Genomic DNA, 17575 nt, shown 5'->3' with positions numbered 1-17575 from the left:
TGTGTGTGCGTGCTTGTGAATTAAAGATGTTTTCCCACTTCCTTCAACCTTTTCCACCTCTCCAAGGTCATCTAGCTCCAGGGTTTGGCACTAGGGTGGTACAGCGGTGCCCAGCTACCCATAGCTGCCAGCTGCTTCCGACACACAGTTCCCGAGCCAATACAAATTTCCACCATCCTCTTGGACCCTTCTTATACAGTAATGTGATCTAAGCAATACATTAATAAAGAAGACCGTTTGATCTCACGATAGTGCTGATAAGTGGAGCCATAAACGTGGGCCTTTTGCGGTGTCAGTTGGCAAGACCAGGTACAGATGGTGAACTCCTGCGGAGTAGCTCATAATCCTGTGGTGTGAGTGATGGCTGATCTGATAGATGATTATCTTCATGTTCTAAAAAGGTCCTTGAAAAAAATCTTCAGACATTCATTTTGCATTCATCTTTTTCCTTACACGGGCCTCACATTCACCATTATCTATTAATGACCGTAATCATCAGTCTGTTCTGAGAGAGCCAGTGCTTTGAATGAAATGTTTAATGATATGATACAGTGCTCTGTGATGTTGATAATGGAGTTTATTTGGTTTATTAGCTTGCCTTTACGAATGTCATACTGTATCCAGTGTTAAAGGGATAGGTCACCCAAAAATTAAAATTCTAGCATTAATGATTCACCCTCATGTGTTTTAAAACATATATGTGACTCTTTCTACTGTGGAAGGCATTTTGAGAAAAGTCATTCTTTTTGTCCATACAATTAAAGTCTATAGAGCCTAATGTTGTTTGGTTGCAGCGTTCTTCAAAATGTCGTCTTTTGTGGTCTAGAATTTAGATTTTTGGGTCTTCAACACATTAGCAATCATGTTACTTCTTATGATGTTAAGTCCGCTGATATTGTACAGACATTTTAGCTAATGCTTTATTTTTAATATATATATGATAATTGATATGATGGCTGATGTGATCACTGGCATTGAAACGTATCGTTCTCGTTGCTTAATCGCTTCACTCTGTGCCGATCCATGCCTGCCTGAACGTAAATCGTTGGATTTTCCACCACAGGGCTGATAACAGAAATTTTTAGAATGTAAACACAAACGCGCCACGCGTTGCCTTGTTAACACAAGAGACTGAGCTATAACGCCTATGTACACATTTATTAGCACGATTCAGTTGGACAACCGAGCCGAGAACAGTTTGTAATCGTGCCGTGTGGAACCATACGTTGCAACATTACTGTAACCGTTTCCGACTGTGCTAAGAATGGTTCGGTGCGATGGTCGAAAAGCGCTCGTAGTCTCACCATAACCTGCTCCTCTATTTTCAATACTGTCCTCTGCATCCTTTGTCTCTTATCACTCCCTCTGTCCTGGGCGGTGTGGATGCCTGAGTCATTTTTCTGTCTACATGTGTCTCCCCTCCTCCACCTCTCTGACTCCCCCTCTCTTCTTTTGCAGAAGGGTGTGGACCTGACCTCACCGATAGAGAGGGAAAAGAAACCGAGTGAGGATTGGACGATTGCTTTTCTCGGAGTGGGATTATCTGCGGTTTTCCTGCCGGTTGTGTTTGTGCCTGCAAGCAGGTGCAATGCCTGCCACGTCACCACAGCAGGTGGGCAGCAGGGGGCGATGCATCGCCCTCCTGCACCCTCTGCTATCTCTCCTTCTGATAGCTTTGGCAACCAGGCCTGGTCAAGCCACCATCAATATCCCATCCAAATGTGAGTACAGGACTTTACCGTGAGAACGTGTTTTTATATCCTGATTTGCATTGCTTTTTATATGAATATGTGCCAGTGCTTCCAAAAGTTGGTCGGCCAATGATATTAGAGCTTGCCAGCTAGAGAAAGTGCTTTCCAGTTTTCTGGGCGGTATGTGGGCGTGGCCACTAAGGCTCTAGTTTAAAGGTTTCAGCAGAATGTACTTTTTACTAAGTTTAATTGCTCAATTGATTATACTATGGATCCAAACGTATAAGGGGCTGTTCCTGACTGCAATGGAATTTCAAGCATGCAGTGATTTACACCCACCTGAGCAGGAACTGTGAAAACATCAGTTTATCCGCCCCGCTATAAGCTTCCTGAAGCTATAAACAGCGCTGGGTTTGTTGCTATTATTGTTCAGCTGTGATTTCACATTTCAGCGACGTGTCAGTGTATCAGGGGCATCACTGTTCCGTCTCTGTACAAACACACACACAGATGAGAGAAATGAGTATATGATGAAACTTCATATAGAGCAGAATGAGATGTCAGTACTGACTTACGCCACTGACTTAAAGAGTAAAGGTGAAGGTTTCGCTATACTTTTAATTAGTGACCTTTAAATGAGAAACATATTTATTTGACCACTTAGAATCAATGACATTCCTGCATTAAAATGTGCAGCCAGCATGCAGCCCGACTGGGTACAGCCCATATGCTCTGTGTTCACACCCCACTCCTCTCTTACTGACTGTGCTGCAGTTTTTCAGCATTCAACGCAATTGTTTTCTTATTAAGACGTTGGGGCTGAAGAACGACTGAGAAGAGGAAAATAGCTAGACGGCGAGTTCATTTTTGCTCTGCTTTGCAAGCATCTTGTTATTGCCAGCGTACCTCTTGGGTCTCGGCCAGCTGAATTATGGTCCAGGTGTCTGATTTGGCATAATGTGCTTTCTTTGTTTTTGAGCCTCCAATGTGGTGTAAGATTTGTTTTAGGTCCATTTTTGGGCATTTGTGTATTTGTCTGCTGTAGTTATGGGGGCCAAATTAACAAGGACACAAATCTAGCACAATCTCCTGTAAAAAATTACTTGTGAGAATGTTTGTGGTTAATAAAACGGTTCGATCCCCCAAACTCTAAAAACACTTATTTAAAATAAAAAATGCCAAATGTGTAAAGTTTTTGGGTTAGTGTAGTGTAATCATTGAGTAAACGTTCTTGTGGTCCTCACAACTATAAGTGTACTGCATGTGTGTACTTGTAAAATATAAGTGAACGTGGTGGTGCATGGATGTATATTAACCGGATTTCTTTCTGCTTTCCACTGACTCACTGGACAGACAAAATAAAGGACTGTAAGTATTTCTGGAATCATACACTTTCCGCCCATTTGATGTTCTTGCATGCAACTCCAAATCCATTAACACTTAACACGAAATTCTTCATACTTATTCTAATAACACAAAAAAAGCCTGAAGCGATAGCAAGAAATTGATTCGCTGTGAAATGTGTTTATTATGTTCAGGAGTGTGGGAACGATTTCAAAATGCATTAAAGATAGTTTAATATGAAAGGGAGAGGGGCATGTTCACAACAGTTATAATAATAAAACTGATGCACAAAAAAATGAAATGAATATGAAAATGAAAATGACCTATTTGAATATATTTTTAATGGTCCTTTCGATGGTTCATGACCTCACCTCCCCTCTCTCACAATTGACCCGGTTTATCTAAATTCAAATTCAGATATCTCAGCTTCCATCTTCCTTGCCCTGTGTAGTCAAATCGATACTAAACACTTCTCCTGTGCTCTACTGCCTCAGTAAAATGAAAGGTTTTAGGGAACTGCCTCAGTAAAATGAAAGGTTTTTGGAAACATCAAGCTCCTTCTCACTAACTGCACGGCCAGTCAATAAACTACTAGTACATCTGCGCAAGTAAAAGACTAAATGCATGAATTTCAAATTGAGTTATTGCTCTACCGTACCATTCCTCACCACTTGTGTTTTTATGTGTTCTGCAAGCATTTGTTTATAGCCTCGCTCACTGCTTCTGTAGATCATATCTCATTCTCTGGATCTCATTTCTCTAGTCTCAATTTTGTTTCATTCTCGAATGCTTTCACAGTCTACTCATCCATAACACAAATGACACTTGAAGAACATCTTGTGCATACCTAATCTCTCTGAACTCTATCTCCTCTTTTACTTGGATGTTTCTGATGTCATTATGATGATAATATGATACATGATAATATTCGCTTTCTCTATGCCTATTGGAATGATTCAAGTGTTTTGCGGGATTAAGGGGTCCAGAACGCTGCTGAGGTTCAAACAGAAACTGTTCTGTATGAAGTCATTGACATTATTCAGCTGCTTTGAATATTGTCATGTGATCACAGCAGTTCAATGAAAGGGCGCCTTAATCACTGCCACTAACATGCCTCCCCCATACACATCTTGTTGACATGGGCTTCTTGAAATAGAAGACTGCTTCTGTTTTTATGGTTATGATTCTTGGCAGCTCCAGAAATGTGTTGGGTAAATGTCTGATTATAAATTCTCTCTGCAGTAAAAAGCCCCCCAGTAATTACAGCCCAACCAGAATCTGTTACCACCTTTTCTGCGGATGACATCGTACTCACCTGTGAGGCAACTGGGAATCCCCCACCCACGTCAGTTTCCATTCTATGTGTTCACAGTTATTAATGGATTTCCCTGTATATGTAATGCTTTTAAATTGCATTTATAATGACTTTAATGAATTAATTCAATTGAATCAATGTTTTAGTTGTTTTGTTTTTAATCGGTGGGATTGAATTCATGAAATTCCCTTTTAATTTGTGTATAAAACAAAACAAAATGAGACTTTAATGGCTTTTTAATCCATTTATATTAGCTCTCAATCTGTTTGATTGTTTCACAGTTTATTTTTATGTTATACCTTTCCATTACCGTTCCTTCTTTTCCTTCCTTCCCTCTATTTAGCATTTTTCCCTCTTTCAATTGTAGTTAATATATGAATGAAATGACATTTTTTTACTGTGCATTCCAAATAATATGAATCAAGCTGCAGTTGCTTTGTTTTGATTTAAGCCCTAATAACTAAACAAATACAGCTAACTTACACAATAAAACACACAAACATAACATAACAAAAAACATGAGTTATTATGGCTTAAATCAAAACAAACCAACTGCAGTTTGATTTATATTAATTGGAATGCAACATGAGTTGTGGAACCAAACCCTTCAAATTCTTTTTATCCATACTATTCTTCTACATTCTCTAAATTTAGTTATATTATAATATTTTGTACAGTCCATAGAGATTATATTTATATGCATAACTGTGTATGTGACAAATCTTGAATCTCTTAAAACTATTTGCATTCATGGAGTTGGCTCTGGTCTCATTTATTTCTTGGTAAGGTTCCGATGGGTAAAAGATGGTGTAGAGTTCGACCCATCCAAAGACCCGGATCTGTCGGTGTCCAGAGATTCTGGAACCTTTTCGTTGACAGCCAAGGATGGACCAATCCACCAATACCGGGGCAGATATAACTGCTACGTGTCTAATGAACTCGGCACGGCTGTGTCTAATGAGGCTCGTATTGTCACAGAGAGTGAGTTCTGCACACTCATTACTGCAACAACACAGGGCGACACATACTTGATTGAGTCTTTGATATCCTTGATGTGGCCAAATGTAGTGAGTTTACTGTATTGAGTATCTGGTACGAAGTAGATAAGAGCCTGAAATCAAACTCCCTCCCTCCCGCTGTTTCAAATACATAAAAAGTAATTTAGCAGAAAAATGACTGCTTATTTTGTGTGCCTGTCACAGATGTGGTCAGCATCCTTGAATAAATAAAGATCCCAGATTGCTCCCCAATTACCTGCCAGTAGGGGCACTTTGCGTGAAAAATCTGGATATCTACCTGTAGTTTTCACGTTCCACCTCTCTGGTAGTTTCCCTGACAACGGTTACCTCAGAAACCAGTGCGAGTTGATAAGTGTGTCAGTAGGGATGGCCGCTCCTGGGATTAATGTGTGCATGAAGTGAGGGTTCTCAGTGTGAACAGGGCTAACAATAGCACACGTATTATGAACTCCACATGCAGCTGGGACCGGGCACGTTAATATGTGCCGATTTCCTCCGGATCATTTTCAAAATGATGTAAGATTAGTCTTTCATTTGCATTATTCTGTTTGCTTGTTTATATGTATGACAACTTGTAAAGTAAAACAAAGTTTAGTATTTGGAAAATACTGTAGGATAACGAATAAATAACATAGAGTCGAAAAGAATACAGCATGCGTTTACCAATCAATAGTGATGCACATTTTTTATAATCTGTATGATTGCTTTCTGTTATTATGTTAAAAAAAGTGTTTCTCACTTTTATTTCAAGTATTATTGTTGTAGTGAAGTACACGCATTTTTATCTATCTCTCGTTCAGACACGCCCAGCCAACAGAAGGAAAAGAAGTTGTCAAAGAAAGTGGAAGAAGGAGAGAGTGTGGTACTTCCCTGCTTTTCTTCTAACAGCACAGTGGCTCCAGTAATCCACTGGATGGACATGAGTGAGTCGCCCTCTTTGCTTTTATATCAGAAGTTGTTGCCGGGGTGCACAGAATGTTCGCTATGGTTTCACATTGATTTCATTATAAATTCACTTGATCACATAAAGTACATCACAGTTTTACTGGCTTATAAATGTTCACATGACAAGCAGCATTGATATGGTGTTCAGCAGCATCTGTTCAGCCACAACGTGATAGCTCTTCTCATCCCACAATTACAAACACTTCTGCTGCCAAAATGTTTTGTCAAAAGTGTTTCTGAAAAGGGATGTCTGATAAAAGCTTATTTTTCATAATTTGTACTTACCTGCCGTTTCCTGCAAATTTGCTTATTAAAATGCTTGTTTTTATATATTGGCAAGATCCAATATATCAAACTGAGTCTTTTATCAATTGTTTGAAAAGATTGACGTTCTTTTCTTGGTTTTGTAGGGCTGCGGCACATTCAGCAGAATGAGCGTGTGATTCAGGGCCTCGATGGAAACCTGTACTTCTCTCATGTGACTGTGGCAGACAGCCGTGAAGACTACACCTGCAACACTCAGTTCCCCAGGGCCCGTATCATCATGCTCAAGGACCCCATCAAACTGACTGTTGTCCCCTGTAAGCAGCGAGATGGCTAGATAACTTTATTGTAGTTACAAAGATGTTTAATACATTACAGAAAACCAAGCGTGATCAGGAAATGGAAGATGCATTATTTGTAGTTTGTCTCCATCAGCTCTGTATTTACCCTCAAGCAACATAATAAGAGCACAGTGTAATGTTGAAAAAGTGTCTCTATTTGTGGAATTCGAACCAATAACCATTCTGCTTACCAGCCCAGTTTATCAACTGCTATGCCACAGCACCCCATACCTGCAGTGTGTGAATTTGACAGGCTGCTGTATAGCTTAACATCTAGTAGAGGCGGTTCTGTCTCGAGCTCAGAGACGCTGTGTTCTGTAAAGTCATTGTTTATGCATGGTTTTGCTGTGTTCTCTCCTCATTCCCCCGTAACTTCTACTTTTTTGTGTATCTGTAGCTAACTCAGTGGTGCGTAACAGAAGGCCTCAAATGATGCAACCCACCGGCTCCCGCAGCAGCTACCTGGTGCTCAGCGGTCAAACCCTGGAGCTGGAGTGCATCGTTCAGGGCCTGTAAGTCCCGCTTTTGCTCTGACAGAATTATTTCCTTTTCTGCCGTAAGAACAGCACTTACTAAAGAATACCTCTCTTACTTACTAATCTCTCTGCTTAGACCTTCTCCCACAATTCAGTGGATCAAGAAAGATGGAGTCCTGTCCGAGTCACGTTCTTCCAAAAACAGTTTTGACAGAATTCTGCGCTTCAAGAACATCAATGAGTCTGACAGCGGCGAGTATCAATGTACCGCCACCAACGTGCAAGGCATCGCCACTCATACCTACAGCATCACTGTGGAAGGTATGCAGCACACCTCAACCACATATTCTCTATGGATATGGATGGGGCGGTGGGGATTTGGGGGCGTCTGTTGGGAGAGACCCTGAGTGATTGTCATATAATTGTATATGGGCTTATAAAGCTTTAATTATTGACCATTATTGTGTATTGAATAATATTGTGCATGTTGTGTTTGGTCTGTCTAGCCGCCCCATATTGGATCAAAGAACCAAAGAGCCAGTTGTATGCACCTGGAGAAACAATTAAATTGGAATGCACGGCTGACGGCATTCCCAGCCCAGCGGTCACCTGGAGCATCAATGGGAATCTTCTTTCTGGTATCTGATCTATTTAAGGAAACAATGTTTTCTTGGATATTCTTGTCTCTTTGTGATTGTTTATTCCGAATGATCTTTTTCACTTTTAAATGTTGAATGAATTGTGTATTGACATACTGAGGTGTCTTTTGGTTAAGATATAGACCCAGACCCCAGACGCACAGTGAAGCACGGCACACTTACCATGAAGAATGTGAAACGGAGTGACACCGCTGTGTATCAGTGCAAAGCTGCCAATAAGCACGGAACGATTCTCATCAATGCCTACGTCTATGTTATAGGTGAGGACACTTTTTTAAGTAGTGTTTACTTAAGTGTGTTTTTATTTATTTTTAGTAGTGCTTGCGAAGGCAAACGTTATATCTAATACTCAGGGTTAAGATATATTCATAATCCCTCCCTTTTATGCGGCAGATAAATTAATCAGTTCAGGAAAGACAGGATGAGTTACTTTCAGTGATCTAACTAGCTTTTTTTTTTGCTTGTCGGGTTATAAAACAGGAGAACAAAATTATCATAGACTCTCGTGCCTACTTTATGGATCAGAATGACAGAGATTTGTGGGTGAGCTATGTTGACTTGGGCCAGTAAGGAACCACCTGGCAATCCTCTAGAAACATGCCAGACGCCCATAGTAACCACTTTTCAGTGCCCTAGTAACCACCCAGGTCACCCTAGCAACCACATACATTAGCAATAGGCTAACAACCAACTAAAGCACCGCATAGCAACACCCTAGTTATATGGCTGTGAGTTTTGCATGGGCAGCACCCCTCAAATTTTCCCAGATAATGTAAAAATAAATTTTTATATGCGTGAAAACTAAACAAGACTGAATTTCTTATTTCTATAGAACTGCCTCCCCAGATCCTGACAGAAGATGGTCTCATGTACTCTGTGGCAGAAGAACAGAATATTGAGCTGGCTTGCGAGACCTTTGGCTCTCCATGGCCCAGTGTCACATGGTGAGACAGACTTGATTCAGTGGGGTGTCTTCCCCGCACATGCCAGAACTGTCCTAGCCAGCTGTCCAGATTATTGGAGGGGGAAGTGGCTTTCCAGGAATAAAAAAATGACAATGGGCAGAATATCACTATAGTCCATTTATCTCGATTGCCCATCTTGAGATGTTGTGCATGACATGAATATTGTGTTTTTACAGGGAGGGGGAGTCCTGGGGTTCTCTGATCGCCAATCCCAGGATTATTCAGTTATCTGTTGGCTCTCTACAGATCAATAACGCTTCCCTCAATGACAGCGGCCAGTACACGTGCACAGTCAAAAATGACAAAATCACCATCACCGCTGAGCTGGATGTACTCAGTGAGTTGTGCATACAGGAATACACCCAGTTTCACACATATTTGATTTATAACTCATATTTTATTCATAACACAGCATTCAATAGATCATAATCGACTTAAATAATATTTAATTCTCTCTGTCAGACAAAACAGTCATTGTGAAGCCTCCGAAAGCTCTGAGAATCCAGCGAGGGAAACCTGCTACCCTTATCTGTGAGTATCAGGTAGACTCTAGACAGGACACTCCTCAGGTCCAGTGGAGGAAGAACAACCAGAAGCTCTCAGAGTCCGTTGATTCCGACAAGTACGCTTTTAGAACTTTCCTGATTTACTGTCTGCAATGAATAAGATGAGCTCACGAAAGATTATAAAAATGATTAACCACAAATGTCCTTAGGTACATGATGGATGAGTCCACGCTCATAATTCCTGAGGTGGAGGAAGTGGATGAAGGGATTTATACCTGTGAGGTCATTACCACTCTGGATGTTGCCAAAGCGAGCGGCTCCATTACTATCGTTGGTACGACACTATAGTCTATGAAACTATTTCTGTTCTCTGTGACCGGGCCATCTGCAAACCATATGCTGTACTTGTGAGAATTTATATACACTGCAAAAAATAAATGAGGAAGAATAAGAAATGCAATAAGATTAATGCTATGTGGCAATGATAAAATAAGATCATCTTTATTTGTCATCAACATAGAAATGAATAAAAAGACAAATGTTTGCATTTTTGTTTATTCATTTATGTATTATTGTTCAGAGTATAAGGCTTACTACCTCATTAAAATTTGGGAAATTATGTTTTGTTGAATGCAGATGTAAAACATAACCTTTGAAAGCATACGTATGAGCTGCCTTTTACTGCCATCTTAACACTTGACCTCATTCATCAGACCGACCTGATCCCCCGACCGAAGTGCAGATGCTTGATCTGGAAGATCGCCGTGTTACCCTCAGCTGGACACCTGGAGATGATCACAACAGCCCTGTCCAAGGTAGAGTCATTTGGACTGTATACTATACACAATATTTACCATCATATTTCACACATTGATTTGTGTACCTTTAAATATCAAATATGCAGTGAAAGCTGTGTGCAAGTGATATGAATTGTTGTATAGTGCTACAAGAAAGTGTGATATGTACATTGTAAACAGTCTACAAAATAGAAACTAAAGCCAGATTTACAATGTAAAATGTATGTACCTGCATGTACCGTATGTATGCCATTGCATTAGGTAACAGAATATTAAACAAAAGTGTAATTGTAAACAAACCTTTTTCACAGAAAGCCAAAAGTGGTAAAAATGTTAATATAAAAACTCTATTTGCAAGCACTGTGCAATATATAATACAATTGACCTGATCTGCTCCTTTTCTTTGTTTCTATGTCTATTTGTGTGTGTCTAGAGTATTTGATTCATTTCAAGGAGGTGGGATTTGAAAGAAATGAATGGGAGGAACTGGACCGTGTCTTGGGCAGCAACCGGCGAGCTGTTCTTCCCCTGAAGCCTTTTATTTCCTATCGTTTTCGGGTCATTGCAATCAACGACATTGGCAAGAGTGACCCGAGCATGCAGACTGAGCCCTACCACACACCAGCAGCTCGTAAGTAATGCTGAACGTCCCACTCAATAGATGATGTGCGTGCACATATGTGTGTATTATTTAAAACTGACAAACATTTGGATGCATCTGTTCTGTCCTTGGATTCTGGTACGACAGCCAGGTTTGTGTGTTTATATTTACCCACAGTGTGTGGCTGATGGGAAGTGACAGTTTTATTGCCATGTTAGAATGTGTTGACACTCAGCTTTGATTTGTCCTCTACAGCTCCAGACATCAACCCTGAAGATGTGCAAACCGATTCCATCGAACCAGACAACCTTGTCATCACATGGAAGGTACATTTTTTATTCTAAGGGTTCAGCCCAAACAAATCTGCCTCCATCTACCTTTACAGTCTGTTTTTTTTCTTAATGGAAACTATTTGACAACTCATAGAAAATACATGTTACCAAGTCCAAATCCCAATCTATGACTGTGTTTTTGTAGGAGTTGGACAGACAAAGTTTCAATGGACCAGGTTTTCACTATAAGGTGATGTGGAGAAAGGCTGTTGGCAGCGGCCCCTCATTTCACATGAACACCACTGCCGACCCACCCTTCACCGTCACAGATGTGGGCAACTTTACAGCTTTTGAAATTAAAGTGCAAGCTGTCAATGACATGGGAGATGGTCCAGAGCCCAAATCCACCATTGGATACTCTGGAGAGGACTGTGAGTTCATTTTCCTTTTTCTCGGAAATCACACTAAATACCTTTATGTTCAAGAATATGTCTATATTCATAGCAATTTGATCTTATTCTGTTTTCTCTTTTTCTGATAGACCCCCTTGAGTCCCCTCTGGATGTGGGTGTGGATTTGATTAACAGCACAGCTATTAAAGTGACGTGGGCACCTGTGAACAAAGAATCTGTGAGGGGTCTTCTGCAGGGATACAAGGTAACATGCTGTGTTTCAGGTCTATAAGATGCATCCGTTAACATGAGTGTAAAGTTAGAATAAATATTTTGCTTTACTCATTTTAAACCCTCCATCTTTTATAGATCTATCTCATGCACTACGGCCCTGAAAGCAGACACCTCCGACGAGAGCGTGTTAGGGAGGGAAAGCCGACCAATGTCTCAGTTGTGCTGACGACAAACCCAAAGAAGACTCTGGGAGATCTACAGCCCTACTCGCACTACGCCCTGAGCGTCAGTGCCTTCAACAATAAAGGAGAAGGACCCCAGTCGGAACCCCTCACTTTCCACACACCGGAGGGAGGTGAGAAAGAGACACGTGTAACAATAGAGGAAAACGAGGGCGGTGTGATGAGAGCGAGCGTCAAACAATATCGTCTGTTGTTTCAGTGCCTGGTCCTCCATCAACTCTGCTGCTGGATAGCCCATCAGAAACAGAAATAACCCTGCATTGGACTCCACCTACCCACCCAAACGGAGTCCTGATTGGATATGTACTGCAGTATCAACAAAGTACATCAGCTAATACATAATTCATGCTTGTCCAGAGTTTGTTGAACTGCCTGATACAATTCGCAATGATTGACTAAAATAAAATTGAGTATTTTTAAACACAAAAATACTGTATCAAATAGCAATTTCTTATGTGGTAGGTTGAAGTCTAAACATAATTTTTTTTGCATGTTTTATTTGTCTTTTCTCTTTTCTTCGTAGTTGGCAATAAAGACAGTCCGATGCAGGAGGAAATGATCGATGGACACAGTGCATCTAACTTCACCCTAAAGAACCTTGACCGTAACAGTCGCTACCGATTCTCCCTGCGGGGGCGCACCGCACCTGGACAAGGCCTGTCAATCATCAGAGAGGGTGCCACCACACTGGACGGAGGTCTGTCACTTTTCTTATCACCAATTGATTTAATGTGGAGTGTGGGCGTAGAGTTGCATCTAACTGGCTGTTGAGGGTCAAGGTGGTATATAAGACGGAACACTCATTTGCGCTCATTGTACTCTACGTTATTTGTGTCTTTTAAAAGAAAGAAAATAGGTTTACAAGGCAGAGATTGTTTTAAACACTTTATCGTATCTGTTTGAGACGCAGTGTAACAAACAATGGTAGATATAAGGGCCTCTCAGTCTGAAATGTTTCTGTTTGTATCTGAACAGGTCCCCCCTCCAACATTAGCTTATCCATCGGAGAGACATCAGTCAACCTGACCTGGGTACCGAAAGAAAGACAAAGGAACGTTGCTTTCCTTATTGAGTACCTGAAAAAGGATGGTAAGTGCTGTATAGCGAAGACATGGTTGCAAATGAACAGCATTCAAAGAAGGGGTTTCCGTTCTTTTATATACTAGCTGTTCAGCTAGCGCGTTTTGTTGTGCATTATATTTTTTGTAGGCTGGAGCAAATGGAAGACTTCAGAAAGAGTGAACACCTCTCAGTCTTCCTACACACTACAGGGGCTCCAGCCCGGGTTCCAGTATAGTCTGCGCTTTAACTTCAACAACAACACTTTCCATAAAACTGAGATTGTGACGGCTGGAGCGAGTAAGTAAAACCACAATGACTTCCATGATTTTGTTTGCACTGATGTCCTATTTCTGTGCAGACCACAAACAAGCTTTTATCAAAACAACTTAAAGATTTTCTTTAAGCTTGACTGCTTCTAACTCTCATATCTAAGATCTGAAGACAGCTATTCGTAGAGAACCTAATTCTCTCTCATTTGCTCTCTTATAAGGAGTCATGGAGGTGCGAGGTGGATTTGTCACTGAAGGCTGGTTCATTGGACTCATCAGTGCCCTTGTGCTGTTGCTGCTGATACTGCTGATTCTCTGCTTTATAAAACGGAGCAAAGGTGGAAAATACTCAGGTAAAATACAAGTGTAGTTTTAATGTGTACTGCATGTAACCTTAATCCTTCTGAGTTTGTCCAGTGAGATTGCACTGGATTTTAGTGGACACAGATTCCACCTTCAGCAGATTTGGATGTTATTTCTGCGACAACATATTGAATTGTATTCCTCTGTTGCAGTCAAAGAAAAAGAGGACGGCCAGATAGACTCGGAAGCTCGGCCAATAAATAATGAAGCATTTGGAGAATACAGGTGTAGATCAAAGTTTGTTATTCAGCTTATTTGCACTCAGCTTGTTTCCCTGTCTCTTATGTTATTCTCTCTTTTCTCAATGCTCCTCACAAATGATTTGCAGATCTCTGGAGAGGTAATGCTTCACAGTTGCTTTGCTTTTGTTGTGCATGCATTGTTTCTTAGTACTGTCCCTTAAATGTACACAATGCAGGGGCGTAGAAATTATTTAACTACTGGGGAAAACACTAAAGGTGCAGAGACATTAAATGTAAAAACATATAAATTTTTTAAATGTATGTAATTTACGTGTTCAATTTTATACCTCTTTCAATGACACCACTGGATGATACTTAAATTAAATTAAGCATTAAAATAAACCTAAAATGAACATACTATGTGATATGGTCATGTGGAAAATGTGGCATAGTTCATAGTGAAATTGTAAATACTGTTTTACTAAACATTTGCAAAAAGGTAAGCTGTTTCATTTTAAACTTAGTCACAGTATTGAACATCTCCCAAAACTAAAGAGGGCAAACTGAAATATGTGAGGTGACATTCCCCCGTCAGTAATAGTTGATATGCCCCTAAAAGAATTAAATAATACAGAGTTACATTTTACACTACTGCATTGCATATGATGTCCCGTTGTAAGTACATATGAATTAATTCCCCCCGTTCAATGTTGATAAAGTGATAATGAGGAAAAGCGGACAGCCAGTCAGGCGTCCCTGTGCGAGGACAGTAAGCTGTGCACCGATGATGCTCAGGATGACTATGGAAACAGCAACAGCGTGCAGACTGAGGTCATCATGGACGAGTCACTGGCCAGTCAGAGCAGCGGAGTCCGAGATCCCGGGACTCAGGAAAGTTCCCCTTTAAATCCTGCCACAGCTATGTCCCACCACGGCCTGCCCAACTCCGCCGCCCTCCTTGACTAATCGGCTAGCTCAAGACCAAACGTGGATTCACACATGTGCCCACTTGCTGCAACCCTTCATGATTGACCAAACAATCAACAGCCCATAATTGACACCTTGACACCAAACGGATGCAGAGAAAACACACCAGATGCACTGCTGGGAAAATTTGGACCAACACAACTTCTAACAGAGCCAGAAGAAAGCATTCACTTGACATATAACACACAACACACATTCATGGACTGCCGTGCTCCGTTTACAGATGTTATCATTCATTTTATGATAGTTCTATAACATATCATGTATCTTCCAGAAAGGACTTCTTTGATAATCCATTGAAGCAAATGTTAAGATCCTGTGGCGGATGCTGAATCAAATGTAGTTGGATTTACTTAAGTAAGCCGATACGAAGTGTTGTGAAGAAGTGTGAGGGCCTTAAATTTGTCATTAAGTGTGTTTTGTAAGCATACAGCTGACAGATGAAGCTGGAAATTGGTTGTTAAATCAAATCAATTTATCATGTTTTGTGCATCTTTTTTATTTAATTTTTGAAAGAGTCGTTATTATTGCCGTGATTGACATAACTTGCCTGCGTCATGTTTTGTTACTACTCGGATTGTTTTTATTTATAATTGTTTGTTATGTCATCTATACATAATTTGTCAGTCGAAATGCTTTTAATAGAAGATCCATATCTGCATCCCCTCAGTTACAATTTCAGAGTTCCGTTGTGTAAATATATACGATGCAATGATTCTACGACTTCAGATCGTTTATAGCAAATTGTACATATAAGCATCTATCAATTTAGCCAAATACAGTATTATACTCTCATCTCCATTGGTTCCTGTGCCTGCCTACAAAAACATACTCCACCACCATCTCGAAGCATTTTGGATTACTCCTCTGTGTATATGTCTGTGTTTTTATTACGTTTTTATTTCGCAGTGAATGAAACTGTTTTGACGGACTCTCTCCTGCAGTCCTGTTGGTGTAAAGCCATAAGAATACACAGAAGATGTGTAGTAAAATTTGAGGTAGTTTTGAGTCAGATAGGGTTGTGAGAGAGCACATCACACGCAGACCTCCACGTTTTATTTGGTTGCGTAAAATGCAATCATGTATGTTCCGTCTTGTGTCTTATTACGTCAGAGAATGTATGCTTTGTTTGGGTGGAAGCTATGATTCCATACCTGTATACCAAATAGCATTAATTCCTTTTTTGTCTTTAACTCTTTCGATAAACAAATATAGGAATCTATGGCACATCTGGTATATCTCAAGAAAGGGGCACAGGGAAAAAAACTAGTAATTTTCAGATGAATGTAAATATGGCCCAAAAGATTGTTTGTTATGATGTTTGAAATTACGTGTCTTGTTGATCGTTTTAGGTTTTGTAACAGTTCATTTGTTTACATTTTGTAACTTTTTTTTAACTTTAGAGTAACTTGTTAGTTGTGATATGAGCGTGCTTAGATTAATAGTACGTAGTTTTAAGAACCTAACAAAAAGTGCTTTGATAATTGAATGTTGCAGTTTCTAAAAAAAGATTGGATTAAGAAAAACTCAAATAAACTATAAGTGCTTTCATGTAATTGAGGCAAAACCAGATTACCTTTGTAGTTTCCCACGTGCTGAGGAATGGCAGTATTGTGCGTATCTGATTAAAATCCATCACAGTAGGTGTTGTACAAGAGGACAAAGATACTAGACATACACAAACACTGCTGCGCGCGCTACCAGGGAGCAATAGAAACATGCTGACCGTCATTGCAGAGATTTGGGGGCCAGACTGCAAGTTCTTATTTAGATCTGTACAGATCTAGATAGCCTCCCTCACAAAAGCTGTATAAACACACTCACACTCTCTCATAGATCGATTTTCTTACAGGCGAGGGAAAGTGATGCAAAATATATTCGACTCGATAGTCATCTGAACTGCTGCTAGACTCGTATATTTTGTCGGTGTCATGACTGTGTCTTGAGATCAGAGATTATAATACCTCTCAGATATTCACTGTACTGCCCTCAACTGCAAGAGAACAGAGGGCACAGTTTGGTTTGAAGCTTGATTAGTAAATAAATCGCCATTTCTGTTGTTACCTGTTAAATGTACCCATTCATAAGCCATTAAAACTCATCTTTCATCTACTGTAGGCTTAACCCATAAATAAGCTTGACCTTATAGTCTCTGAATACTCTTGTATGTTTTGTTTGTTGCTGCATCTGTTGTGAAAATAGATGAACAGATGATTAACATTGAGTGGGGCTGTGGGGTCGTCGTATAGGCGGGGTCACATTCTCCTGCCGTGTTGGTCTGTACTACAGCGGTGAAATGGACTGAAGGGGTCAATGAGGGTGGGCTGAGTTAACTTGATATGAACTGAATTATGCTATTGTATGTGCAACACCAATCAGCAAATGTAAGTTAATACTTCTTAAATAAAATCAATGGAATCATCTAGATCTGCAACAAACAGTTGTCAGTTTCTGTGAAACTCTTGCAAATGTATTCAATTTACTTACCGTGTCAAATCAACATATTCACTTCAAGAAATGACACAATGCAGACGCAGTAGCATGACGTTCTCTTTATTTCTTTAAAAGTTCAATTCGAGAACGTAACAACTGCAGTTGTTTCATGTCCAGAGGATCTTTACTTCATGTGCAGGACGACAGAATGAGAGT

At 40.2% G+C, this 17575-nt stretch overlaps 1 protein-coding gene across 1 annotated transcript; it reads left to right on the top strand.

Annotated features, from left to right (window-relative positions):
- Positions 1–1588: 1588 nt before the first annotated feature.
- l1cama (L1 cell adhesion molecule, paralog a) lies at positions 1589–15723 on the top strand (the record flags this gene model as incomplete). Its single annotated transcript, XM_079477991.1, has 27 exons — positions 1589–1721; positions 3045–3059; positions 4278–4380; positions 5138–5331; positions 6170–6292; positions 6725–6895; positions 7317–7431; positions 7532–7716; positions 7902–8033; positions 8171–8314; positions 8887–8998; positions 9196–9356; positions 9482–9641; positions 9735–9859; positions 10239–10340; positions 10756–10953; positions 11179–11249; positions 11401–11626; positions 11737–11852; positions 11957–12176; positions 12263–12385; positions 12587–12760; positions 13039–13152; positions 13273–13422; positions 13616–13747; positions 13910–13982; positions 14659–15723. 27 exons carry the CDS (start codon positions 1589–1591, stop codon positions 14903–14905), a joined length of 3819 nt encoding a protein of 1272 aa, XP_079334117.1. The 3' UTR covers positions 14906–15723.
- Positions 15724–17575: the final 1852 nt, after the last annotated feature.

This window comes from Barbatula barbatula (assembly GCF_947034865.1).
Source record: "Barbatula barbatula genome assembly, chromosome: 17".
Lineage (NCBI taxonomy): Eukaryota > Metazoa > Chordata > Actinopteri > Cypriniformes > Nemacheilidae > Barbatula > Barbatula barbatula.
Note: the sequence above shows the minus strand (reverse complement) of the source record. Positions and strands in the feature narration are given on the sequence as shown.